The sequence below is a fragment of the Apaloderma vittatum genome, unplaced genomic scaffold (assembly GCF_000703405.1).
Source record: "Apaloderma vittatum isolate BGI_N311 unplaced genomic scaffold, ASM70340v1 scaffold3003, whole genome shotgun sequence".
NCBI lineage: Eukaryota > Metazoa > Chordata > Aves > Trogoniformes > Trogonidae > Apaloderma > Apaloderma vittatum.
Window position 1 is genome coordinate 33,603 of NW_009708428.1, and position 27,005 is coordinate 60,607.

Genomic DNA, 27,005 nt, shown 5'->3' on the forward strand with positions numbered 1-27,005 from the left:
CCTTTAAAGGTGCCTTCCGACCCATGACTCTATGATTCTATTTTGAGGAAGAAAAGGAAGACATATTCATAAATGATGCAGTAGGAAGGAGGAAGATAAAAAAATACAGTGTAGAAATATGTACAAATGCAGAAAGGAGAAAGGCACACTTGCAGAGAGAAGTCTTGACGCTGCACATTACCTCCTCTAACAATATCCTGACTAATAATTTGAAAGAATTTCCAAAGAACCTTTTTCCTTGTAAGTCAAAGGTGAAGGTACTGTGGAATTATATAACATGGTGCCAATAAATACACCTGTACAAAATTTTCATGCGAACCTGAGCAATATCAGTGAATAAATTCAATTCTGAGCTGACCAATGCTTTCCATCAGATTCTTCATAAATGGACCTTTTTCTAATTTCTAAGTGAAAGTCACCTCCAGATCAACAAATTCTGTTCTCAAAACAGAAAAATGCCACAAAAAAAAATGTTGTCATCTTCACTGTGAGAATAAATCATGGAAATGCAAGACTTGTAGACAACTCAACAATCATTTCTGAAATTTCACTATCCCTAAGGAAAAAGCAAGTCTGGTTATACCTTAGCATGGCAACAGGCAACATAATCTCTTTTGCGGAAAGAGGAGTTTTGACTGCTAAAAATGTGACATCTGCTGAAGCCAAATGAATAGGTATCAGTCTTCTGCACTGAATAGGAAACCAACCCACCTAAGCGTTAGATTAGTCTAAAAAAAGGCTGATGTGTGTTTAGAAGAAAGCCCTAACTAAGATAGTACATCTTTTCAACTTGCTATGCTTCAGAGCCTTTACATGAAGCCTATAATACAACGCTCTATTAATACATCATGCGGTATATTTTACTGAGAATGACTGAAAAGCACAGTTTTTTACCTTGTGTGAATGACATTTGAAGTCACAGCTCCATTTAAATTCCAAAGCACATAAGACTGTCATGATCTGACATGACTGTTATTGCTAGACTGTGCCATTTATCTGCATGGGTTCCCTCCATTACTTCTGACAAGGAGCAATAGCTAAGGATTTAGTGTTACCTTTCTCCTTAGATTAGTGTTTGTAAATTGCAGATGTATTTCAAAGAGGACAATTTGATAGTACTAGGAATGATATGTTGTGGGTAGTTCACTATCACTTTTGCTTTTCAGTGCCTCAGATCTGGTTTAGTAAACACACGATCAGCGGATTTCCTCAATTCGGGCTTCCTGCACAATCCAGAGTTTGCTGAGAAACATGATCTTACAGTTTCATTTTCTTTATGGAATACGACTCTCAGAGTAGTTACTTTTCATTCCCCATGCACGAGTTATTATAGGGCCTTATTTAAGCAGGATCTTGGAATTTCTTTTCTCTTTTTATTTTGTCCACCCAAACTGGTGGACTCTTGCCTGTCTGGAGAATAGCATTTACCATTCCATACCATCTGACTACACTTGCTTGCATTTAGTTTCTTTGAAAGCCTGGTTTGCTCTCTCACCATGATTAATACTTTTGCTTCCTCCTTACTGACTGTGTGTAACCATCCAGAATGAGCCTCAACAGAGCTGCTACTGTCATTCCAGTATTTTGTCAACAGTGCTGCACTACATGCCTAACTTGTTGCTTGCTGTAATTAAATTCATTCAAGTTCAGGCTTCTGCTTTGAAAAATCCTTCTGCACAGAGAGAAAAGTAATGCAGGGAAGAGGTTTTTCTTTGATTCTGATACTGGCATACATTGGTGGGTAGGAGGGCAGCAGAAAAGTGAGGTGACCAACATGGGGTTGGGCAGATAGATGCAGTAAATGGCCTGGATGAGGGAATACAGTGTTTCGAGTTAATTCTACACAGTTTAGGCCAAGATTATATTCACGTCTCTGGGCTCTCTGTTTGCCAAGGTATCCTTTGTGTCAGCATGGGAGCATTTAGACTGAAAGAGTCATAAATGGATATATGTACATTTGCTTTGGAAATTGAAAGAGGACAACAGAGCTTTCATGGACTTACTTCAAAATACAGTCTCTCCTAGTTTAGTAATAACAGCACAAACCCAATTACTACAGTAAGCAGCAATACTTACTACTAGGCACTTTTGTCCAGGGTAATTCTGGCTTCTGCTACTTCTCACAGGAGATGCTTTCACTGTTTATTAGCATTTATTGCTAGATGAATTACAGCCAAGAGAAAGGGAAAGTAGTATTCACGAATTTATACTCTAGCTGCACAGTCACACAAGTGGATGCAAGTGTATGGATGTTTCTACTTTTCCATAACAGTAACTAATTCTGCTGTGTCTAGTTCTTTACATTAACTGGATTCTGAGTCAAATCTCTCCACTGAAAAATGTAGTGTACCTCCAGCGAGGTCCATTTTATCCATATTCTTGAGCATTCTGAGGGAAAACAAGATAATCCAAAACTCGGAAGACATTGGTACCAAACAAGATATACTTAAGGAGTGTAAGATAACTTAAACAAACTTGCTTACCGGACCAATTCTTCTAGTTGTGTAGTTAATGGGCAATCCTCCAACATACAGTATGCCTACAACATCCAGTATATCTGCCTTCTTGGGGCTAACAGTCTTGTTTGAAACATCATCTACTATAAGGGTTCCTTCTTGCTTTGTTCGAGTTACTTTTATCTAAAAGACACACAAATGCAATACAATTACATATAGTTAGTTTTCACCAAAGCATTTCCAGATTGTAACTAGCTTTTGCAGTCCAAAATATATAACAACACAGGAGAAAGTAGCAGGAGAAGTAGGTTAGCAGAAGTACCATGGCAGGAACTATGGATAATGTTCATGGAACAGAGCTCCTACGCAAGGTTTTGTGCAAACATATGTTTGTCTTTTAATTACATCTGGGTTGGGAGGCATTGTGACTATTATTTATTAGAATTACTGTAAGGACTATTATTTATTAGAATTACTGGAAGGACTCTGGGTTTCTTTAAAAAGCTTCATTGCTGCTATCATAGGCACGCCATAATATTGTTTTTCCTGGAATCAAGACGGCATTTTTAACTACTGGGAATAGTAAATGCTGAATGTTAATGGCACTGCCTGCGAATCTTTATTGCGGCACATGTTTGCAGACAATACTGAGTTTATGATTCCACTGGTTTGGACGTGCCTCAGATCATAGTTCATGCTAGAGTAAATATAATACCAACTATGGTCTGTTGGCATTATGGCTTCCCTTCAGACAAATGGGCTGTGAATTGCACAAAGCAAGTGCAATTGCTGAAGGGCTGAGGAAATCCTACCCCAACAACCATAGACCAATTTCTCTCCAAAGGTTTATAGTGAAGTATCTACAAATCAGCATAATAATGGCTCTGGATAAAAAAAAAAAGAGATAAATGTAAACTGCAACATGTATATTAACAGATTTCTAAACAGCACAGTAGTCAGCTCACCAGGGTAACAGAGAGAGACAAACAGCATTTTGCTTTTTCTGTAACATGGCTGTTTCTGTTTCAGAGTGGCAGCACATCAGTCATGCAATGAGAATGACTGAACACTGATCAGTCCAGGGCTGGCCTGAAAGTGAGGGACTGAACTTGGTATTTACAGACTGCCATAAATTTGAGATGAACAGTTACACCTTAGGCAGAAAGAGGATTTGGTGAGTGAGACAGGAATTGGGAACAAGAACTGTTACAGAGAACACAAAGAGATACCAGCAGCACAACGTGGCTTCTGTAGGCCTGATGGAAATGTTTTAGCCTAAACCATTTCAAATGCAGAAAACGTTGTCACTAAAAGTTTTATTTTAAGGAGAAGCCCCTGCTTTCTTAAAAACAAAGACTGTGGTCTTCTCTTAAAGAGGTTGCCTTTCCCTCCTCCTCCAAAATTTTACTTTCTTGGGCTTTTTATGAACCATAGCTTTGGATTTTGTCTCCATTGTCCTCCTGCAAAAATGGCATTTACAAAAAGGGTCCCTGTCTCACAGACTGCCAAGCTGCTTGCCCAAAGAGCACAGTTCTTCCATTAAGATATATATACTACAGTTAGTTGTCTTAGAATATAGAGAAAACAGCTAAAAGAGCAAAACACATATTTTCTTTATTTATAGAGGGTCTAGCAGAAAGGGGCTCTGGTCTCATGTCAGTGCTCCAAAGCATTGTATAAACTAGATAAATAATGACTACAACTTTATTTTTTCCTCTTATGAAATATCTTCATATAGAGCATCTGCTATTGTCAAAATGTTCATGAATAAAAATCCAGTGATAATAAAATTCCTGCAGAACAGGGTGAGAATGAAGCAGAGAGGGACTAAGAATGACTGCAAAGAGAGTTTCATAAGAACAATTCAAGCATAACAGAAAACACAATTAGATTTTTTTCTCATTCAGTGATAGAGATGTGGATGGTGACTTTCCAAATATCTATCTAAAATTTAATGTCTCTTATAGTATATAACTTCAATACATAGTTAAATGTATTCTTCTCGGTCTTTACTGGTGCCTTCAAGCATGTTACCTAATGAATACACTATGTGGCTGTTGCTCTTGGCCCAGTAAATACTAAATTTCATGGCTGTGATTATTATTCCTTCCGTTACCATCCAAATGCCATAGGAGTTGTACATAAGTGCTTCCTCTCATAAAGTCACAGAAGGGACTGCCAAATACATCCTTGAGTATCATATTCAGTCCCTAATGAATTGAATTAAGAATGCAGGCATGATTTAGTTAAATGTCACTTCTTTTTTCTTTCTTTGTTCTTAGCACTATGGCTGAACAACGAGACTATAACATAGAAACAACTGGCTTTAATGATGTATTCCATCATCATGAGCCGATGCTCACCTGAGCCTTTTTAGCCAGGAAAGAACATTTTCTGCAATTCCCTACCATACATGGGACATATTCTAAATATATCCAGAAACATGTGTTTCCTGAAGGACAAATTTCAAAGATCAGCACTAAATTTATTGTTAGTAAAATATGCACTGTGTACTTAGCAGTAACTCTGAAAGCACAAATTTTGCAGACTACCAAAAAACCTAGTTGTGAAGTTTAGCTTGTATAGAGTATATTTTGCAAATATCTTAAGGGAAAGAAAAGCTTGCTCTTAGCATTTCAAAGAATAATTTAGCATTAGAGACTATTGTACCTTGTGCCACTGGCCATCATTTATTTTGTTGGAAATCATCGTGTAGGTGTCTCCACTTCCCAGATCGTAGCTGAAGTAAGGCAGACCATTCTTTATCTGAACTGTAGCAAAATCAGCATGGTTGATGCGGGCCATATAAAACAGCAAGCCAGAATCAGCTGTTGTTCTAACTTCAAATTCAATTGTAAGTCTGGAAATCAAACAGCAAGAAAGGAAAAGGTATTCGGAGTCAGACACTGGACATATTATCTACTTTATCTTTTCTGAGTTCTAAAAAAACTTCAGTTAGTGACCCATTTTACTTGTCCATTAGAGTTTAAGAAAAATAATTTGGTTATACACAAATTGCATTTCACACATATCTGATCTCTGACATGTGAGCATTCATTAGTCCCTCTGCTGTGAAAATACAGAAGTGTAACCTTGGCATAGAATTTCAAGATATAATTCTCAGCTGCAGCTGTAGCTGCTAGAAAATCCCAGTGCTTGTAAAATTCCAGCGGCGTTATCCGTCATCCACACACAGAACGCTCACAAAGAGGAGCGAGCTGTAGTGACAGCTGGCAAATGTTGAGTTTCTAATGAGTTGTATTGCCTGAAGACAGGTTGCAAAACTTTTAAAGATGCAGAGAGGAGAGTATACGATCAGGATATAAAATATTCATTCTGATTTCTCCCAACAGAAAATGGAATGTCAGAGGCAGTCTGGTGACCCCTTGGACAGAACAATAATGTCAAAAGCCTCCCCTACAGCAGAGAACCTGGGAAGAAATTACTCAGATTATCTAGATGCTAAGGTGACACTGACAGTACATCACTAACCTAGCCAAGCTGAGCTGCAAAGTCGGTACCTGAAAACAATTGATAAAAATCATGGCATGAAAACTATCAGGCCAGGATTCTTATTTGAAAATAAAGACAGCAAGGACTGTAGGGTTACATTTTTCTTTAAATTATATTCCTAGTTTTCTAAAATTAGCATATGTGAAAATATGCAGTACAACATATACCTCTTTACAGGTAAAAATAAGTGTGAGGCTGATAGACTTGTAAACTATAAGGCAGCAAAAATGCTTAGTGGTGTGACATGGCACATTTGTTAATGAGCACATGCCTTCAGAGCAAAAATGAACAATTAAAAAGTTATAGCTTTGCCAGCCCATTGAAAACAGCTCTTGGATTTCCTTTGCATATCAACATGTATAAGTATATATTTTTATACTTTGGGAGACCAATGTCACTTTGCCTGTTTACTGTGCAAGCTTAATCTTAACTATCAGAAGAAATGGGGAAAAAAAAGTATGCTTGTTGCAAGAAGTGATCAAGTTACTAAACCAAGAAACTTTCTTCTGAAAAAATAACCTATGAACTCAGCTGCATGACCTGGTTCCATTATTCTGTTTTTCTGCCAATCGGTCTGGGAATTGTGTGTGCCAAACCTTTACAAAGATGTAAACTACTTTTTGTGTGAGCTACTTAGGTGGGCACTTTATTGCCTAGATTTCATGCTTTAATGCTTTTTATGTTTACTTAATGAAATGAAATAGCCATAGGACATGACCTTTTTCAGATTATGCCACCAACATTGGAAGATGCTTTTGAGAATATTAGGAGGGACATTTTATTTTGACATTATTCCATCAAAACTCATGGCTGAAATAAACACTATACCTGTTTTTCACTTTGGTGTCATCAAATGCAACTGCAATGTGGCTGTTTCTTGAAAGACCAAATTGCTTGCCACCTTCCAAAATGGCTGGTTCTGTGTCAGCAGCACAGGCATCCTGCAAAATATACATCGATCATATAAAATTCATATTTTGTGCCTATCTCAGCTGGGCACATGCTGGAAGTCTCCCAGCTGCTCAGGATTGAGAATATTCCACCTAGTCTAGACACTAGCCCTGCAATTTTCAAGTATATTGATGTCTCATCACACCAGCTACAGTTATAAAGCAGCATGCCAGGAACTTGGTGTAAAAGCAGAGCTCGTTAAGCTGGCTGTAAAGGCAAATAAAAGTAATATATGAACATTGCCACTTTCATGTCACCAGTGGACATTTACAAGAGTCTTAAGTGATTTCCAGGCAGCTCAGTGTACTCTCAGCTCACATAACTGCGTTTTACACAGTAGGACGCCCTCTTACAGAAATGAAGCAAGACTTAAGTTTTAAGTGCATGCTTTGCTCTTGACTTTAAAATCTAGTCACCTTAAAAATAATGAGTTAAAAGTAGTTTCAGATCCTGCACCTGTCAACGAGTCCTCCATTTTACCTCTTTATAGTGCTTTACAATCATATTCTTTGTTTAATGCGCTGTCGTTTCCCCCGTTGCTGTTGAAGGGCCCCCCCCAAACAATAAAGGAAGCCAAAATACTGATGGATGGAAGTAACAACGGTTAAAGCTCCCTGAGCTGTCTAATGTAGACACATTACCCAGAGGGTACAGAAAGAAAACCCCTCCCTGTCTGTTCCACTTCCATTAATCTTAAAGTGGTGCAACAAAGGAAGGTAAAGTATCTTCTGCCCAGTATAATTTTCTCTATTTAATGTCACCAGGTCTTTTAATCTATGGCCCTAAAGCTCTTGTATAGGGGTGCCTGGGGCAATGTGAGACCATGGTAATTACCAGCTCCTACTCATGTCTAGCTTTTGCCTCCCTCTGAGAGTATTGTGAAGAAACTACTCAAAGGATCTAACACAACACAATATCAGGACAATACCACTGGGGAAAAAAACAAACTTTGATAGCTGCGAGCTCTGTTTTTAGAGCACTGTGGCTGATATCATTTCGGATTGGCGACAGTCTCTCATTTGAGTCCTGACTCAGCAGGGACCTGCAAAGCCCAAGGTGCGGTGCTTTCCTGACAAAGAGCTCTTTCTGTGAAACATTTTGAAAATATCATGAGTGACTCATCCGGCACTGAGATTTCAGCCACAAAGAGGAAATTTCTTTCCCTCCTCACTCAGTTTTTTCAGTAGTATTAGATTTTTTGCTTTTGTACATCACAGAAATCTTCACAACTCTATAGAAAACTTCTAAAAATTAGTTTTCTGCAATGAATGCTCTGGTTTGAATATGACAGAGTAGAACACCATGCATTATGACAAGTACACATCAGTGTTCAACGGAGGGAAAAAAAGCATGGAAGATTCAGCAAGACCAAACAAAGTTATGAATGTGTGATAGCAGTCTTCCAGTGATCACTACGTAGAGAACAATTGTACTCCCATAATGTTGAGCAAGGTTTCTAATTATTTTAAGCTTTACACGTTTATCTAGAAATTTAAATAGTATGCTAATAATAATACTTTCAATGGCATTTGAACTTGCTAAAATTGGAAGATAGGGACTAGCTACTGGTACTGGAATAACTAGAAAGAATAGGAAAATACACAAACACACACTTTTCTATGGCACACTTTTACTTACTATGTGCTAAAAGGACATATTATGACAGTAAATTTAATCCTAGGCTGCTGTATGTCAGTAAAGGGTCTGGTCCTGACACTTTAGTTGCTTCCCAGCATCAGCAACCTCCACAATTTCACTTCATCCCAGTAGGAGAAGTGTAAGGAAGGGCACGGAGTGGGGCGGGATTGCCACCCACACTGTGATGGCTGGAATTATAGCAAGCATACACCCATTATTTACTGATAAATACTGATCGATAATAGTGAACATTCATTACGTTGATGTGGAAACGTCAGTAAAAGAAGAAAAATCAGTAGGGTGTGCTTAAAACACTTTCAGGTTTTATTCACAAGCCCGTGTCTGTTTTCACTATATTTAAGGACAGACAGCTTTACTGCCTTCTCAAGACTGTGAACTAAGCATGGATCATCATCAGCCTGTATTAAAACATCACAGCTTTTTTTTTTTTCATTAATGGCCTTAAGGTATTCTGGATTTGAAGCTGGCTGCTTAATCACCTCCTATATTACCTGAGAACCTCAAGACTGAACTTTTCAGCTGCACTTCAGCCCTGTCAGATGCCAGGGACTTGACTGGAAAGTCAGGAAGATAGGTGTGGATCACAGTGGAACTGAAGAATAGAAAAGCTCGCTGGTGACTGTCACACATTCTCTACAAACAACACCGTATTAGCAAGCACAAAGAAAGTAATTAGGGGGAAAAGGGAGCACCACTGAAGCAGTCCCCACAGTTCATGGAACAGTGTTAATAAAACAATGAAGTAATGCATGGAGAAACAGTAGAAGATACCGTCATGGAGTCAAATGCAGAGGTAATGCTGGCGCTCTTCATTTCAGTGCCAAGTGAATCCTAAGAAGCAGTGAATAACATGAGGCAGAAGCAGCAGTTACCCCTTGTTGAGAAACATTTTGGCATCCATAGCAAGCAGCAGCAGACTGGTGACCAGTGTATTTCCCTATTGTCCTATGTCTTGTCTTGCCTTTAGCAGAGGTTTGGTCTCTTTTTTTTCATTTGTTTGGGCTTGAATTCCCCTCTGCTTTTACATGCAGATGGATAATAGAGATAAAAAAGGTCCTAGAATGACTTAAGTACAACAGATATCTTCTTTAAACCTACTATATGGAATTACTTTATTTCTGCTGCGTATTTTCTATATACAGTGCCTTCTACACTGAGCTTCTGTATAATCGTCATATGAGTGCTACCTCATTATTGGACTGTAGGTACTTATTTTGTTGCAACATTCCCCAGAAAAATACTTTGGAGATGTTACTTAGATGAATGTAAAAACTATCCAAAAGCTTGCCTTATTTAAAATGCTTTCAAATCTTCAAATACGAAAATGGTTTCCCTTTTTCCAGGAGAGGAAATGCAGCAATGGTATTTTATTTATTTTTGTTTTGAACTCTTGTTTCAAATTATCACAGCTCTGGATACATGATATACAAAACTCACCGAGTTACAATGGGACTAGTTCCTGGTATTAATGAGTAGATCTATTCGTTCGGATTTTGCTGTTTAAAAGACAGTATTTAGAGTCTTAGTGTGCACTTGCTCTCTCATGCACTTCTGTGGTTTTTTTATTTTGTTTATAATGCTTGATCGAGGGGTAAATATTAAACTGGATAACCTTTTTATCTTATTGTTGCCTGGTTCCTTATCTTTCTATGGCAGCCTTACAACACTGCAAATTTTCTTACCTGCAAAAAGAAAGATGCATCGAGCCCTCACGTTACAACTACTCCACCTTGTGGGAATTAATCAAAAATGCTGCCCTAGAGCATTAAAGGGCAGATATATACAACTCTGGGACTCAGGGCAGGCTACTAGCTCAGATGGGTCTTGCCTGTCTGGAACCCCAGGCTCCCACTTTCAGGCACACAGATGGCCACATGTACTGTGGAGACTTCAGCAGTGCCTGACAAGTCCTTCTAAACAAAGCTGTGCCACATGCAACTGGCCAGTGAAGCTGTCCATGAATCTATAAAAATGACCATAACAAGATATCTGCAGCAATGAGATTGCAGGACTCCCTGAAAACCACAACTTTTTTTCTTCTTTTTGGGAGGTCTTCAGGCAATTAACTGATTATCTCTGGGTCACACAGAAAAATCTAACACAAACAACCTCAGCGTTCTGTAATGTTGTGTCAGTGAGGAGGTGTGAAATGAGAATGAAGATCAAACCTGAAGCACTGGGAGCATTTCCCAAAATGGTTAAAAGATCTTATGAAGCCAACCTGTGAGAAATTGTCAAAATTACTGAAAAAAAAAAAAGGAAGTTAAATATTCCACTGGTTAACTTCTCAAAACTGTTTTATTAAGGTAGTGTAAATTATGGTAGTGCAAATAGGCTTTTAGCTGGGAAATATGCAGTTTTTCCACATTGTTTGGAAAACTCACGCATACTGAACTATATCCTGCACAAACCTGTGTGGTATGCTGTAACAAAAGGTAAAGGATTTCCCCTCCAAGAATATCTTCCAGAGGATATATCATTAAATTTAATATTTAGATATGTAGACATATCTTCTCTGGATGGTAAAATGTTGCATCAACTTGTGAAAGAAGAAGTTTTAACTTAAATTTCCTTGTAAGACTGCAACAACCGCTGAGTCCAATTTAGCAGTGAATGGGGTTTCAGTTCTTAAGTTTGTAAGTCTCCTGAATAAAGTTACAATAGGGCAGTGGAGGAATTGTGTATCAAACAGACCTCTCTGGTTTACTTGTTTCTTCACCCTGTCACTGACACGGCTGTTACCCTGTCACAGCACAAGAAATACCATGACATGGATTTCCCATAGGAAAAATTCCCTTCCAACCCCAATCAGATATTGCTTGGCTTACATTCCGGCATGCAAGGGTTTAGGGCTAAGCATGCAAGCCAAAGGGAATTCTACTGCTATATTGGTTTTTAAATTACTATTGTGATAGTCCAAGCAAATGACATCAGTCAGTTTTCCATTATTCACAGGTTTTACTGACCTGCCACAAGGTGTTCCCTTTACAATATCATACTGATTTGTTACTATTTTTATGGCAAATTACTTCATTATTCCTGAAGGTTAGCTTTTCAATTTTGCCTGGAAAAAGAAACTTTTCATACTTTACCAGAGTGAAGTAATCTACACTTACAAGTGCTGAAGACAGAGATGGTGTTGGAGGAGGAGGGGAAGCAGGAGGAATCCTTGGCCTTTCTTTCTCCTCATTAGCATCTGGTTCAGGTTGGATCAGGACTGCTGTGGAGATTGGTTTATCTTCATCCTCAGGTGGCCTAACCTCGGGTTCTAGAGAGGGACATCGGCCAATATCTGCATTCTCAAAGGACACGGGCTGAGCAAAGTCCATGGGGCTGAGAACACAAAGAAATTGATGTCTGTTGTTAGTTTTCTTGCTTTTTTTTTACCATTCATTCACAAAGAAGAGCTCTATCGTGCAGTGTAATTCCAGTCTACAGAACACAAGAACCAGGATTCATCTGTTTTAGGTGCAGAAGCAGGATGCTCAAATTAGAGGTGACAGTCACTATTGGCTTTCCTTCATACAGTCAGTGCAGAGAGATGGGCATCCTCCTCAGCAAGCTTCACCAGCCTAGGTAGGCTGAACCACATTGTGAGGTCCTTCCCTCTGAGGTACACTGCCGGGGTGTGGGGTGATGACATCCTAATGTCAGTTATGTGAAAGATTTGGATGGGAACTTTCCATAGAGGTTTTAACTTATTCACTGTTCCCTTTATTTTACTTAAATGCTCCTTCCAGATTACTGCAGCATGCACTTTTTGCATAGCAAATTAATTCCCGTGGTGGTACTCAGAGTTTGTATACTCTTAGAGATCAACTTTACTTGCAGTAAGTGTTAAAGTACACCATAAATACTTATCAATGAGGCAAGTTCTACTGCAGCATTACTGTTGAATTTCATTTATTTTTATGGATACATTGATAGGTGTTGGTTTGTTTGAAAAACAGTTCACTAATTGCATAGCTCGTGAAGTGTTTATTGTAAAAAAAAAGATCATATTAAGAAGAAAGATCATATTCTACGATTTGCTGTTAGTATTATTCTTTACAAGAATACAGTTTCTTTTAGCAGCCAAGTTAGTTAGCTAGACCTCATTAACTGGACATCTGTTGGCATCAGTGAGACTTACGTGGCATTAATGACGAGATTCCATATACAGCCCTCAAAAGATGGTATGTTTCTGAGAGGTGCAGTCTGAAACTCAGAAGTAGTACCCCCCACAAAGAGTCTCCTAACAGAGACGGGCTGGTCTGTTGGCAGCCTCTGAGTCTGGCCTTTGTCTTCATCTACTTGAACAGTGAACAGCCTGGGAAAAAGATTTGAAAGCAAAGAAATGTATATTTTACTCTGGTTATTGCTTGTATTTAAATCACCACTTTGCAGGCTCCATTTACTCCTACACTAGCTATAACACCGAGCCACCGAAATTATGTAATTAGCAGCTCACATTAAATGCATATTAACCACTAGAAGGTTTTCAGATACTGCTATGCTTCTTCCATAGTTCTCTGAAAGGCTAGGCAAAGCCATGCTGTGGAAAGGCGATCATATCAATCACTGGTCGAATAGGAAGAAGCGGTTTTTAGCATGGCAACATGGTGGTAAGGGCCAAAGTTGCTGCGCTGTGATGGGAGATACAATCATCTAGTGCTCAGCAGGATGGGACTCGTGTGGGGTCACGTTTTGTTTGGGCTTCCTATTTCCTGGCTTGTACTAGTTATTATCTTCTTGCTGGGGGACAAACACGGCTACAGACCACTCCGATTGCAGAATCAACTGCAGGTATATACTGTACACTTTTAAAAACATCCAGTTGTTTCTTTCAGGGAGAAATGGCCTGATTGTTAACCATACAAATGCTATAATTCAGTCCTGTGGGCAATGGACATGCTACAATTTAAAGCAAGAAAGATACTGTTCGAGTAGAACAGCAGCCTCTGAAGCACATCACCACTGGCTGACAAGGCCAAGGCAAGGAATGGAAGAAAAGATGAAAGACAAAAGGAGTAAATATGGTGAAGGGTATTCTGGTAAAAGCAATAATCCAAATGTGAGAGAAAATCTGAATATCCTTGCCTGTCAAAGCTACAGAGATGCAAATGTTGAGGGTTTGTATCACATATACAAGGAAATACAGTAAAGGGGACAGAAAGTGAAAAAACAGTTTGCCAAGCTGTATATTGTGTATATGGAGAAAACAGCTGTGGAATTGAGATACAGTAGATTATTTTGATGGGTAACATATATGACAAGGTACAGCAACAAATGTAAAACAATTAACTGCTGTCATTACAGCAATTTATCATTGATGAAACACAGAAAATTTCCCGCTTCTTAATGGATCAAGCTCAAGGTGTGCTGAGTTGCAAAGGATGGATGAGAATTTGTGAATTGGATGTGAATGGATGAGAATTTGTGAAGGTGAATGCAGAATGCCAGTTGGCAAAATTTCTTTATGTTAGACCATATTTAATAGAAATTACGCAGGAGATCAGGACCACCAAAAATGCTATATTTGTCTCTGGTAAACTCCGATACGGTTTATGAAGCGTAGTTTTTATTTAAAATGTGCTACAGTCATGCTAAACATTAGGACCTAAATATTCAAGTCTCTTTGACTACAATTAGTTATTTAAACTCAAGCTGGGTATCTAAGTAAGCAGCTTGATATTTCAGAATTACTGAGCATCCTTATGGCATCAGAAACAATCAGTTTCTGACAAATAATCCCACTTTTTTCTAATCCAAAACTATATTCAACTCCAATTTTCTTCCTTAATAATATTTACAAATGTTAGCAATTGAATATTGTAAATGTTTATATAAAAGAGGCTGGTTTCCAGATGGAAAATGCTTGGATTTATAATTTACACAAGTCCTACATATAGCTGTATAGTGACTTAAGCATCTGAATTAGCTAGTTCTTGTACTACACGCAACTTGTCCTGTTTCCACATAGTTCTTGATGGATTAATTTGGTCTAGAAAACCATAGCATAAGAAAGTGATTCATTTTTCAAAAGATTGGAGGAAGCAGGTATTAGAAGACCCATCTTGTGGGACAGTCTCTAGGATTTCCTCCAGACCCTTCAGCAGTGGGAACAGAAAGAGAGAGATTTCTCTAGTGGCAGTTAGGAGCAATAGACTAATTTAGGTTCTGCGAAATGTCCCAGAGAGGACACTTTTCTGCATTGCCTTCAGAGGAACTCAGACTGTCAAGACTTGACAATGTTTTCATCAGCATGCAGTATTTCATCTCATTTTTAGCCATCACCATAGTAAACATTTTGGCCACAGGCAGAACCATAAAATGATGTGCATTAGTCTTCAACAGTATCCTGTAATTACCTTGGAAGAGAAAGTAAACACTTCATAATTATACAGACAATCATAGAATCATAGAATGATTTAGGTTCGATGAGATCTCAAAGATCATCTAGTTCCAACTCCTCTGCCGTGGCAGGGACACCTGCCGCTAGATCAGGTTGCTCAAGGCTCCATCCAGCCTGGCCTTGGACACTTCCAGGGATGGAGCATCCACAGCCTCCCTGGGCAACCTGTTCCAGTGCCTCATCCATCTCTCAGAAGAGTTTTCAAAGGGTGTTCTTTATATTTAATCAAATAAAGCTTAAATTCATGATGAGCAGACAAGGGGTTGATCTTAATTTACAGCTTTTCCCATCCATTTCAGGTTACAGGAATTGCAGAGGTCAATTTTTTTTGTAACATAGCTACTTTGAAAACACAGATGTTTCATCAGAACAAGCATCATCACTGGATGGCTTTGTACAGCAACTATGTCTTGATGTAGGCTCACAGGCCAAGGTGCTGTACTTGCTATAGTACTGCAGAACAGAATTTTCTTTGCTGTTTAGAGCTTCTTATTATAATCTGCACGCTTGTGTGCTGGCATAGTGACACAAAATCTTTTCCAAAACACAGTCATACATTTCCAAAAAATATTTTTCCTGAAGAACTTACAGTTTAACCTTGAAGTAACCATTGAATCTGGGGAGAGAGATTGTCTGAAGGCAATACAAGTTTTTTTTTATTGATACAATAGAAATTCAGTCAGAAAATTATACTAGAAGAGGACAAAACAAGGCAAATTGTAGAGAAGTCAGAAGGGCACCTAGGGACTTGCTCAAGAAGGCTGCAATGTTGTGGAGGTAAGAGGGTGAAGTCTAGTGTTCAGCATGCTTGAATAAGTGTATTTTATAACATGCTAGATGTCACATATTCTTTCTGATGTTTGTTTTAAACAAAACAGAACAACATTGTGCATAGTGCACAAATCTACTAAATGTACAGTATCATTATCTCCAGTATCAGTATCTCCAAATGTCCACAGCAAACCCTACTTAGAACAAGGGTTATTCCAGGCCATAAATAATACTGACTGCCTGAGTCCTACACACTACAGTAGTGCTATTCTCAATCACTTCCTGAATGGTGAAGAGTAATTAGATTTTTTTACAATGTCTAAGAAAGGGCAAAGGAATTTAAGTGAAACTGTTTAAAACAACATGGTATGAGGTCTGCAATGGCTTTCCAGCAATAAGAATGCTGTTTACCTGGGACGGTGCGTCTTCATTGTTTTACCATCTTAGCTGGGCATCACCACTTCCCCATGTATATACACCAGTACATGGCATCTCAAAAAGGCTACAGGCTACTGTGCTATTGCTGTTCATATACTTTGAAAACCATCTTTTTCTACATGTCCTGAAAAGGTGATTTACTGCACCACAGCAGTATTTCTCATTCACAGACTTGCTTAATAAAACATATATGTGAAGAACCAGAATGTTAAAGATGCCAATACAGACAAACACAGGTCTCTGGAGAAGCAGGCTGATAGCTTAGGAAAGCATGTAAACACAGTTCTCCAGAAAAAGTAAGCACTGTCAGAAACTAACTTCTGACTCAGAAGAAGCATTTATATGGATTGTTAAAGATATCGGTGGATTTGCTTTGTTAAACTGGCTGTACTGTCTAACTTCTACAAATTTTTGGTAAGGATGAAATTACACTAAATCCTTTGCCTCAGAAGAAGCATTTATATGGATTGTTAAAGATATCGGTGGATTTGCTTTGTTAAACTGGCTGTACTGTGTGGCCCGTAACACTTCTTGTTACCCTTTAGCTCGTTCTATCCGGATGGAGTGTGCTCTGCCATCGTGAAACTCGCCAGCTTCTGGTCTGATGGTGATTCTGTGGGGATCCCGTACCCCAGTGGAGATGTGCACTTCTAGTCGACCTCTGTTCAGGAACACTGCGTAGTAGGCCTGCAAGGAAGTTACATTTGCAAAGAAATTATTTCACTTAGTTTCACACTAGCGTGTGCATTTTATTTTCTTAATACTGATTTTCAATTTCCTCACTTAGATAAGATGTTGTAGTTTCAGTTCTGCTGCTATATTCAGATTCTCTTTTATTTTTGTAATGAGGAATGGCTAAAATGAGGTCATGCTGGAAAGCCTCATCAAAAGATTTAACTCTGTGAATACTTATTTGCAGGAAAAGAAGGAGGCTTCTAACCTACAATTCTTCTGATATTTGCTACTACAAGGCCTGGTCTTAAACCCACCAAGCCCTGAACAGCGTTGATCTCAGTGTGAGTTCAATGTTTGGATGGCTGGCAAATCACGCTAGTAGTTACTCTAGCAACCAATATCATGTTGTAGCGGTTTTCAGGATCTAACCTCCAGTTACTATAGCAATGAGTGTTAGGCTCACTTCTGTGACCCGAAGAGCTGGGAAATGATAAAGAAGCCGCTACCCAAAGTTAATGTCATGTAGGTGAGCCATTATAATGTGCTGTCCCTGGAGAGCGTTCTGCCAGGTCACCAAGAGCTCGCTTCTAAAACTGGCAGGAAAGATAATAATAAAATATCGCAGGCCAGAAGTCCTAAACACAGAAAGTGCCAAAATATTCTGTTTATCTCAGTTGCAGTATGTCTGTCTGTGAGGTTTTTAATGAATCAAGATTTGAATAATTTCTAACAGCAATCAAACTTTTATCCATTAGTCACTTGGACTCTGTGGGTACTTACTCTGAGCAGATTGACTCTATCCTTTTCTTCAGAAAGGATTTATACTGCAGATTCAAATTTTATGGGAGAGAAGGGGAGGTTGGAGCACTCTTAAGTTCTATGATTCCCCATGTGTTGCATGGTCTAGTCGAGAGGTGGCGTCCCTGCCCATGACAGGGAGGTTGGATTAAATGATCTCTAAGGTCTCTTCCAGCCTAGGCCATTCTATGATTCTATTTATATCCCAAACAAGGAAATGCTCCTGTGCCTTTAAGATTTCCTCTTTAAAGAGTGCCCAGCCTTTCTAGACTCCTACACCATTAAAAACTGACTCCCAAGGGATTCTATCAACTAACCTCCCAAATAAATCAAAGTCCACCCTTCGGAAGTCTCAAGGGGCAGTTTTGCTGTCCTCTCTCCTAACATCTTGAGGTCCCTTCCAACCCCTAACATTCTATCTCTAAGAATAGAGAACTTAATAATTTTGTGGTCACTGTTCCTTAGTCAGCCTCCAACTACCACATCCTCCACAAGACCTTTTCTGTTCACAAACAGGAGGTCCAGCAGGGCAACTTCCCTGGTTGGTTCACTTTCCAGCTGTGTGAGGAAGTTATCCTCCACACATTCCAGAAACCTCCTGGATTGTTCCCTCTCTGCTGTGTTGTATTTCCAGCAGACACCTGGGAGGTTAAAGTCCTCCACAAGAACAATGGCAAGCGACTGCGAGATTTCTCCTAACTGCTTACGCAAAGCTTCGTCCACCTCACTGCTCTGGTTGGGAGGTCTACAGCAGACTCTCACAGCAATATTAGCTTTATTGGCCCTTAACCTAATCCAAACACTCTGAAACCCATCATCGCTGTACTTGATTTCTGAGCTCTCATAACATTCCCTAACATACAAGGTCACTCTACTGCCTCTCCTTCTCTGTCTATCCCTCCTGAAGAGCTTGTAGCCATTGACTGTGGCACTCCAGCCGTGTGAGGCATCTCACCACATTTCTGTGATAGCCACTATGTCAGAGTTTTCCTCTAGCACCACGGCTTCAAGTTCCCCCTGTTTGTTGCTCATACTACGTGCATTGGTATAGATCCACTTCAGATGAGCTAATGATGCCAAAACCTTTTTGTGAAGGCTGCATTTCCCACCAGAGACTTCTCATGTGTTTCCATGATTTCTAAATGTCTATCTCTTGTCTCAAATGAAATGGCAGAGCGAGAGTCGTTGATAGTCCACCATCCTATAAGCACTGGCATGCTTCCTTTGGGCTTATTCCTAACAGGCCCACTTTTCTCTCCTTCCCCCTTCATATCTAGTTTAAAGCTCTGTCAAAGAACCCTGCTAACTTCTGCCTTACTGTAAATCTTTAACAGAAACAGTTGCTTCAATGCAAAAAAAAATATCTAAGCATCTATCAGATTCTCCATCAGATAAAGGATAACATTAGATAATAGCTTCTTCCCAAGCACTGAGCTTTAACTTCAGTTATAAACATCTGAGAGTGTCTTGAAACAAACCAAGTGGAAGAAGTTCAGTGAAATAGTAGGGTTTATTCACTGCTAGGTTTCTCCTACCTGTCCTGTCTGTCTACGCTTTCTCCTCAGAGAGGCAGCCTTCCGTCCAGGGTATCCACGCTTTCTCCTGGGGGGGACAACTGTGCCACTAGTGCCAAACAAGATGATCCCAGACTCATTCTTGGTGCTGAAGGAGAGGTTGATTTCAGTGCCTACGTCAAAGGAGACAGGCGGCAGTTCCACAAAACCTGGCTTGGGGAAGCTAACAGTATAAATGTTCTGTAGGAAGAAGAGGACAGGAAAATGCTTTATGATTAAAAGCAAGAGTATGAACATGCAGAAAGACTTCTTAACTAAAATAATAAGCTACGTAAATATAACTAGTGTGAAGAGATGCAAAATAATAGTAAACACCAAGCAATTTACCTCTCAAAGTGTTGTGCAAACACTAATTTACCTGTTTACATCTGGCATCATTAGAGTATTTCTGGAGTCCTGTGTTACAGGAAGGGAAAGTTCCAGTCTTATTTTGGTATATCCTCTTGGATTAAAAATAACTGTTCACAGGTGTTATATGAATGTTTCTCACTGAGTTAATACAGTGGAATTTTGCTTTTAAAATAATACAGTCCCTATGAACATAAGCTAGATTTTATTTTTTGTCAAATGTGCAGAGAAAATACTTTTCAGTCAGTCATTATTGTTTCATCATTGCCTCACTAAGTACCACTGCTTTAGTGGTGACTTGGGTTCATAAATTTAGCACTCACTCCACATGCCCCAACTCTTTGGACCACTGTCAGCCATTAGCACACTTTAAAGAGCAGAACATGTCATTAGACAATAAATCAGTGCAGACTCCTGAAGATTTTCTGTAATCACAGTCAATTTGTGTATTCTTCCAGCTGTGGAACCAGATTCTGTAGAATCCGTGACTAAAGTAGCTCACTAGTTCCTCAGTACAGCAGAACTGTTTTCAGATCTAGAGATAGTAAGACTATATCAGATAAAATTATTGCTGATGATGTTCACCTTTCTCTGAAAACTGAGGGCTTTTCAATAATTGAGTGTATATCCAATCTATATGTTTTGCTTTTCCTTCAATTTTTTTTTGATTATACTACATATCTTGTCTTTTACAATTAATTTCATTTAATTCCCCAACAAAATAGTTGGGGAATTCATTAGATTTCATACTCTGAAACTTCAAGTGTTACAAAATAATGTGAAAAACAAAGCACTTTCTAAGATTCATAGCAACAGAAAAAATGAACACAAATATCATTTTTCCTATTCAGGAAAGTATCTACAATAAACAAAAACAAATATGAATTTCTGTAGAAAATGTTTGCTGAAACCAAATTTGTAAGACTTAAAAGCATTTGAGCAAAGTGGTTGTTTATATTTTAGCTTTATCACAAACTTGAAAACTTAAAAATGGCCATCTTATGACAGCTCCATCTAGTCTAATATTCCGTCTGAGAGTCTTATTGTTTTGGTTTTTTTTGCTCTGGTAAAGGCCAGAGGTACAAATGATAAACACAGTAAAAGAGTGTCTTCATCTTTATTTTGGCCTGGCTGAGTTCCAGTCACTGATCAAAGCAAATTTTTACTGTTTTGTAGAAAATTGTTTGGAGAGAATTAGGTCAACAGATCATTTGGATTTCCTATAGTGGTATCTGATATGGAACTCTAGACCACACATCTGCTTGCAAAGCTATCGCAAATAGTATTAATTTCCAGGGAAGAAATACAAACTTTTTATTGGGAGACAAATGTCACCAGAAATAGTTTTTTATATATTAAGACATTTATTTTCTCTGGAAAATTACTACATTCTCTCCCAAACTTAGCATGAGATTTCTTGAGTTTTATATGCATTGAAAGCCTGTTAATTAGAAGCAGCAACAAATAACAAATAGACTTGAGTTGTGTTTACGTAATGACACAAATTTTGCACATTCTTAGTAACCAATAAGAAATGTGCCTTACAGTTCCTATACTAAAGGTGACTTTATTTCAGTTACCACCAAATATACTGCAGGTTTCAAAGTTCCTCAGGTTTTCTGTAGTGAATGACTTTATAATAACATTTTTTTTTTAAACAGTTTAACTCTTTGGATTTTATGTATATCAATACTTTTAAAGTTTTTTTTCAGTATTGTCAGTGCTTGATTCTATCCTCATTAATGTCAATAATTCCTATTTTAGTCATCTGAAATAGAGCTAAACCTTTGTTAAGCATTTCAGAAAATCCTACCCTTTAGGGATAGAGATATTAAAATCAGCCAGGGATACTATCCAAAAAGTTAGAATATGGAAAACTGGTCTACTTCTTGATCAGACTCATTCACCTTTCTTACTCTTAAATATGACCGTTCTGATTTTCAGGTGAGATCCCTATGTGTGTGTCTGAACATGCCTTATACAATTAATAAGTTATGCCATAAAATCAGAAACCAGAAAACATTTATACATATTAAGACCAAAGTATACAGAACTGAGACTAACCTCTAGCGTGCATCCTTTGGTTAGGCCAACAAAATCGGGACTACTCAATATATTATATGGTGTCCTTGAAATTTCAATCTCTTTCAGGCAACCTGTATATTTCTCTAAGTTCACTTCAGGCCTAAAAAAAAATATAAGTACAACATGTTTTCAAAAATAGAGTTTAGGGAGAACATAGTCAGCCAGACACATACACACATGCACTTTCAGATGCACAGATGCTTGATTTCTATTTTTTAAAAAATACACACACTCACATGGATACAACTTGTCTTCTACTACCTATATTGCACTCTCCTTTGCATCACTCAAAGGTGTAACAGGAGATTCATCTAATCTCCAATTGACAACACTCCTCTTTTACCCTTTTTCTTTTTTTTCTTTAGTAGTTTATTTGTTTGGGGGTTGGTGGTTTGTGGTTCTTTTTTGTTTAAATGCAGCGAGCATTGAGCATGAAATGATTGCATAGCTGTTCCTTAGGCAAAGCAGAAAGATGTAAGCTAGGAAATCATAACAATAATGAAAGACCTTAGCTGGAAGACATATGCTTCATTCATCTTTTTGCATGCTAGATCCTAATGAAAGAAGAACTGTAGACACATACATTTTGGATAAAGCCTTTCTCAAAGATCAAAAGAAAATGTAATTTAGGGTTTTATTTATACTTCAGGAATTCTTTATGTTCAGGTGGACTGACATTTGTTTTCTGTGTATTTTATAGTCCCAGTATCTTTCCAATGAAAACAGCTGTATATTTTCTTATGAGACACCAATACATTTGACTTTCTCAAGAGAACAAAACACTTGGGTTTGTTACAGAACCCAACTGTTCATCCAAGACAGGAAAATATTGTAATAGAATTGCAAAGTTCCATGGTATGGCTCATCAGGTGGTTGACAAGAGAAATGAGAAAACCTCTGAAAGTAACACCAAAACTGGCATGCTTGAATGCAAAAGTATGATTTCCCAGGCTTGGGAACACCAGAGTGAGACCATAACTGCTGGCTAGGCTTGCAAGAAGAAAAGACTTAAAAAGTCACTTCAGAAAAAAAGTTGCCATTCGTACTATGGAGAGTAAATCCAGAAAAAAAAAAGCACTAGTTAATTCAATCGCAATATTACCCCTGAGTGTTTATTAGAATATCTTACAATATGAACAGCTCAAAGAAAGAAAAAAAAAAAGAAAAAGAAATGAGTTAAGATTGTGGGGAGAAAAAAAAACCAAACAAACACTTCAGCTTCCTGGAAGCAAAGAAAATATTTTAAGAGTATTAATTACAAAATAAAACTATTTTTCACAGATACTATTCAGTTGCATGTTTTGGTACTGAAAGCCATTCTTTGCATTGTAGCCATCCTAGCAAGCGTGGTGTATTCTCTGGCAAATTAGCATTCTCTACATGAGTTAAAGCAAGCATCTGGTTTATTAAAATAACCCATATTCTGCTTTATTTACAGTCATGTAGTTATGGTGACCTTTCATTTTTGATTTTATTTCTTATCTCTTCTCCAGTTCCTTTATAGATTCACATTCCCAGCAGCAGAACAGTTTTGCTATGTCACTGATTGCAGTGCCCAAAGTCTCCCTTCTTTGCCTTCCAGAAATGATTCATGTTCCTAATCCCTTCCTGTCCAGTTACAGACTGTCCACATGCTGTCCCTACAAGCAGCTGCAGTTATCTTATAATTCCCAATCTGTAAGAACCTTACATTCTTGCAAACACTGAACACTTGCTCGATGTTTTCTAAAGACTTGCTTTTTCCCTTATTTCCTTCCAAAACATACAAAACAAGGTCCAAGTTCACTCAGATATTGCATAAATTCTTGGCCTTTATTTTTTTGCCAAAGTAGGATCAGTTTTAATGGAACACAAGCAATTGGAGCTTGGGAGGAAATAATCTTTCTCAGGATCAGGGGTGGTGGAGGGATGTTGTATTTTTCTATTTCAAACCAGTAATTAAGCTGCAAAACATTGTGAAGCTCAGTTCATATCTGAGCACATGAAAGCAGAAGTCATGGACACAAACAGCTGCAAACTGAAAACAGAAATAGGTCACTTCCCCTATACCCTCCTCTCATGTTCCTGTCCTTCAACTCAGAAGGGGCAAATTTCACAAGAATCTGCACCTCACTTTGAAACTCTCCTCAGTAAGTAACTACTTTGCTGCCTCGGCGTGCGGCGCTCCTTGCCTGACCCGGGACTATGTCGCTCTCACAGCCTGGAGGTCAGAACCAAACCCCGCAGGCAAGCAGCTTTGCTGTGGCTTTGCTTCCGAGGCGTTCCAGTGCAATGAACAAACACAGCTGAAGTAAGCAGCTGCATGAAGAAAATAAAAGTTGCTTGTGTAGGTGTGCACACAGCATGTAAGATGACAGCGTTAGGCACTTGGGAGCAGCTTTGCTTGTTGCAGCAGGAGCAACTCGCTGAATTAACAGCCTTAGCGTAACAGCTGGTATAAATACTGCCCACGCGCTGCTTCTGCAGTGCCGCCTGTGCTTTCAAGCTGCACTTACTAGACACATGCAAGTCATGCAAGTAATCTGATTATTTTTACCTTGCTTTCATACTATGAGGAGAGAGAAAGGAAAAAAAAAATCAAAATTACATTAATTGTAGCAAATGATACTTATTAGCAAGGTTCAAATACTTCACACTGAAGCGGATACACATCATTTACGAATAACGCATAATAGATGGTGAGATTCTATATAAGCTATCAGGCTATAACAGTTAACAGAGTTACTCTGCAAACAACGACCTTAAAACGTAATGTATCAGAGAGCTTTCAAAATTTGTTGCTATACTTAGTCGTGAGTAAAAGCAAACCATGTAAAAGAATCTGGCAGGACTGACACGACCTGATAATTACAAAGTCACGGGTACCTCAGCATCTATTGTTTGCAGTAGCTCAGCTTTGCCCTAATCCCCCTTTCACTATTTTTGATTCTAATTTACCACAACGTTCATCTTGCCCCAGTGACTGATGAAACTTAGCTGTAGGCAAAATGGTTACCACAGGCTCAAGTAGCTGTGGTATACTGATTTTCTAAGGATTTGCCGGAAGATAATGGCTCTAGACGTTTTGTTATGCACGAGTGTGATTTTGCAATTACATAATATAGTGTTATATTTCATGAGTAAAAGAGATCCTAGATCTTTTTATTACTGGGTAATTTGACATCATAGGTCAATTATAAATGTAATAAATGAACAAATATGTCCATTCTTTTAGTTGCAGAACAGTCTGTGGACTAATCACAACAGTTCCTTTTGCACAAGACTACTTCAAGGCTGTCACTTTACCACATAGCTAAAGCTGACATAGATTAATGGGCTTGTTTCTGAGTTGCTCATCTGTTCATTGTAGCACAGAATTCTCTTGTTCTTGTCACTGCAAAACTGCTGAATATTCATTTAAGCCTTAATCAAGTTTTGTGGTCTATTTAAAACCATGTAATACAGTCACTAAATGCAAGTATCTGCTACCCATTTCTTTAGTTTATTAAAGCTTAAGTTAAAGTTCATCTATAATATTGTGCATTATTTTAAAAATAAATACTGGGAATTTGTGTGAGAAATTCCAGATCAGGCCTCTGAAGGGAAGAGGTTGCCGTATTTCATTCTACTGATATCAAATATAACAAGTATTGTATCATATACTTTAAGACCTGAGTACTGGAGAAATTTCATCTAAGGAGCTCAGAAACTTGTATCCTCTGAGCTCCGTGAAATACATTGAAATACACAAAATATGCAAATATGGTGTTCATCTGCTGTGGCAATATAGGAAACATACATTGATGTGAATGGTGAGCTCACCATTCACTTACTGCAAGTGAACTTGAGAAATAAATACAGAGAATAAGATTACACTGCATTTACATCCCCTCACCAAAGGTAAAGAAATTGATTTGAGCCACATTACCTTAGATTTCTCAGGGTTGGCAATCCTCCAAAATATATTTTCTCATGCCCTTTTAAGTTGAGCCCAAAGTGGCTGCCTGTTGAAGTTGTTGCTATGGTCTCTTCTTCATTGGTGTCTATGTCTATAATTGATATGTTGGCTGGAAGACATTTGAGATTAGTTTCAAAATACCAGACATGAACAATGATGTCTTATTGTAAGAAATCAACACAAATAATTTGAGTGTTAGTAAGTGAGGGGAGAGGCAAGCAGGGTTGTATTTTGAGTTGTATACTGCCTGTCCATAAGACACTGGACTTCCAAATTGTCAATTATGGGCAAGAAAAGAGACCTGCACTTTCTTCTGTTTCCATAACAACCTGAAAAGCTATAGCAATTCTGTATGCTTTATTTTTATATATTCTTTAAACCTGCTTCAATTTGGTATGTTCTTTGTGTCAGTGTAATTTGGAGCTAACACTTCAGGACAAAGTCAAGATAGAAGAGATCATTTTACATTTAATTTGTGATTTCATTTCAAAGGTTGTCATTTGAGCGGGAGGTTTTAGTGTAAAAGTTTTTGAAGCATTGTCGTTATGTGCCTTAGAGATTGGTAATCAGTCACTCTAAACCTTTTTCAAACCCAAAGCACTCGGTTGCTGTCATGTTTGATCCCAATCTGGAGTCAATGATACACTACATACAACCATCCTATTTAAATGCTTGTTCCATGTATACTTTCAATGTACACATTAACACAGAATAAAAGTTCAGTGAGATAGAGAAGACACAGTGTGTCCTGGTTTAAGCTAAACAGAACCAGTTCTCTTCAGTAATTTTTACTTCCCAGCTCAATCTCTTAGAGGCTGCACTTTCTGAAATTAGCAGCATGTTTCTACAGACAGTGCCTACTACTGGCAGTGATAACACCTGATGTTCACAGTTACTGCCTGGGACTGGGATGCAGAAAGGCTCTTGCTGATTCTTGTTCCTATAGTGACCAAGGCCACTGCTGGCTCTTGTGTGCCATGCTGGGGGTGCCGGGTAGTAAGAGGGGTCACAAGGAAGTAAAAGGTTGCACCTCCTGTGAGTTACAGACAGGAAAAGTGACCAACGAGAGTATTCCATTTTATATATGTCATATTTGGTATAAAACTGAGGGATCACAAGGGTTTAGGTCTCTTTGGTTTTTTCTCTTCTGCAATGGCTGGCATCCAGGGAGGACTCCATTCGATCTTTTGCCTCTGATCCCAATCCTGAGTTCCCGAACTCAGCTCCTGTATCCAGCTCCCCTCTGCCACTGAGCCTGGGACTTCCCTAGTGCTGCCTGCTCTGCAGCATCAGTAATGATTGCTATCGGGGCGAGGGGGCAGTGGAGGAAGTCGGGTTCAATACTGGATTTGTATATATGTATCTAGTTTGCTACTTTCATTATTTCACACACAGAATCACACACA

The 27,005-nt window shown here is 38.5% G+C and overlaps 1 protein-coding gene across 1 annotated transcript in view; it reads right to left on the reverse strand.

Moving 5' to 3' along the window:
- LOC104271757 (laminin subunit alpha-2-like) overlaps nt 1-25,708 on the reverse strand; it is a gene marked incomplete at its 5' end in the record, with an annotated part of 31,603 nt that extends 5,895 nt beyond the window's left edge. Inside the window, 10 exons of the mRNA XM_009866537.1 lie at nt 2,484-2,639; nt 5,127-5,316; nt 6,798-6,910; nt 11,702-11,912; nt 12,712-12,888; nt 16,721-16,869; nt 19,191-19,409; nt 21,642-21,762; nt 24,199-24,210; nt 25,570-25,708. Coding sequence (XP_009864839.1) covers nt 2,484-2,639; nt 5,127-5,316; nt 6,798-6,910; nt 11,702-11,912; nt 12,712-12,888; nt 16,721-16,869; nt 19,191-19,409; nt 21,642-21,762; nt 24,199-24,210; nt 25,570-25,708 — 1,487 coding nt within the window. The remainder of the gene's footprint in view (nt 1-2,483; nt 2,640-5,126; nt 5,317-6,797; nt 6,911-11,701; nt 11,913-12,711; nt 12,889-16,720; nt 16,870-19,190; nt 19,410-21,641; nt 21,763-24,198; nt 24,211-25,569) is intronic.
- Nucleotides 25,709-27,005: the final 1,297 nt, after the last annotated feature.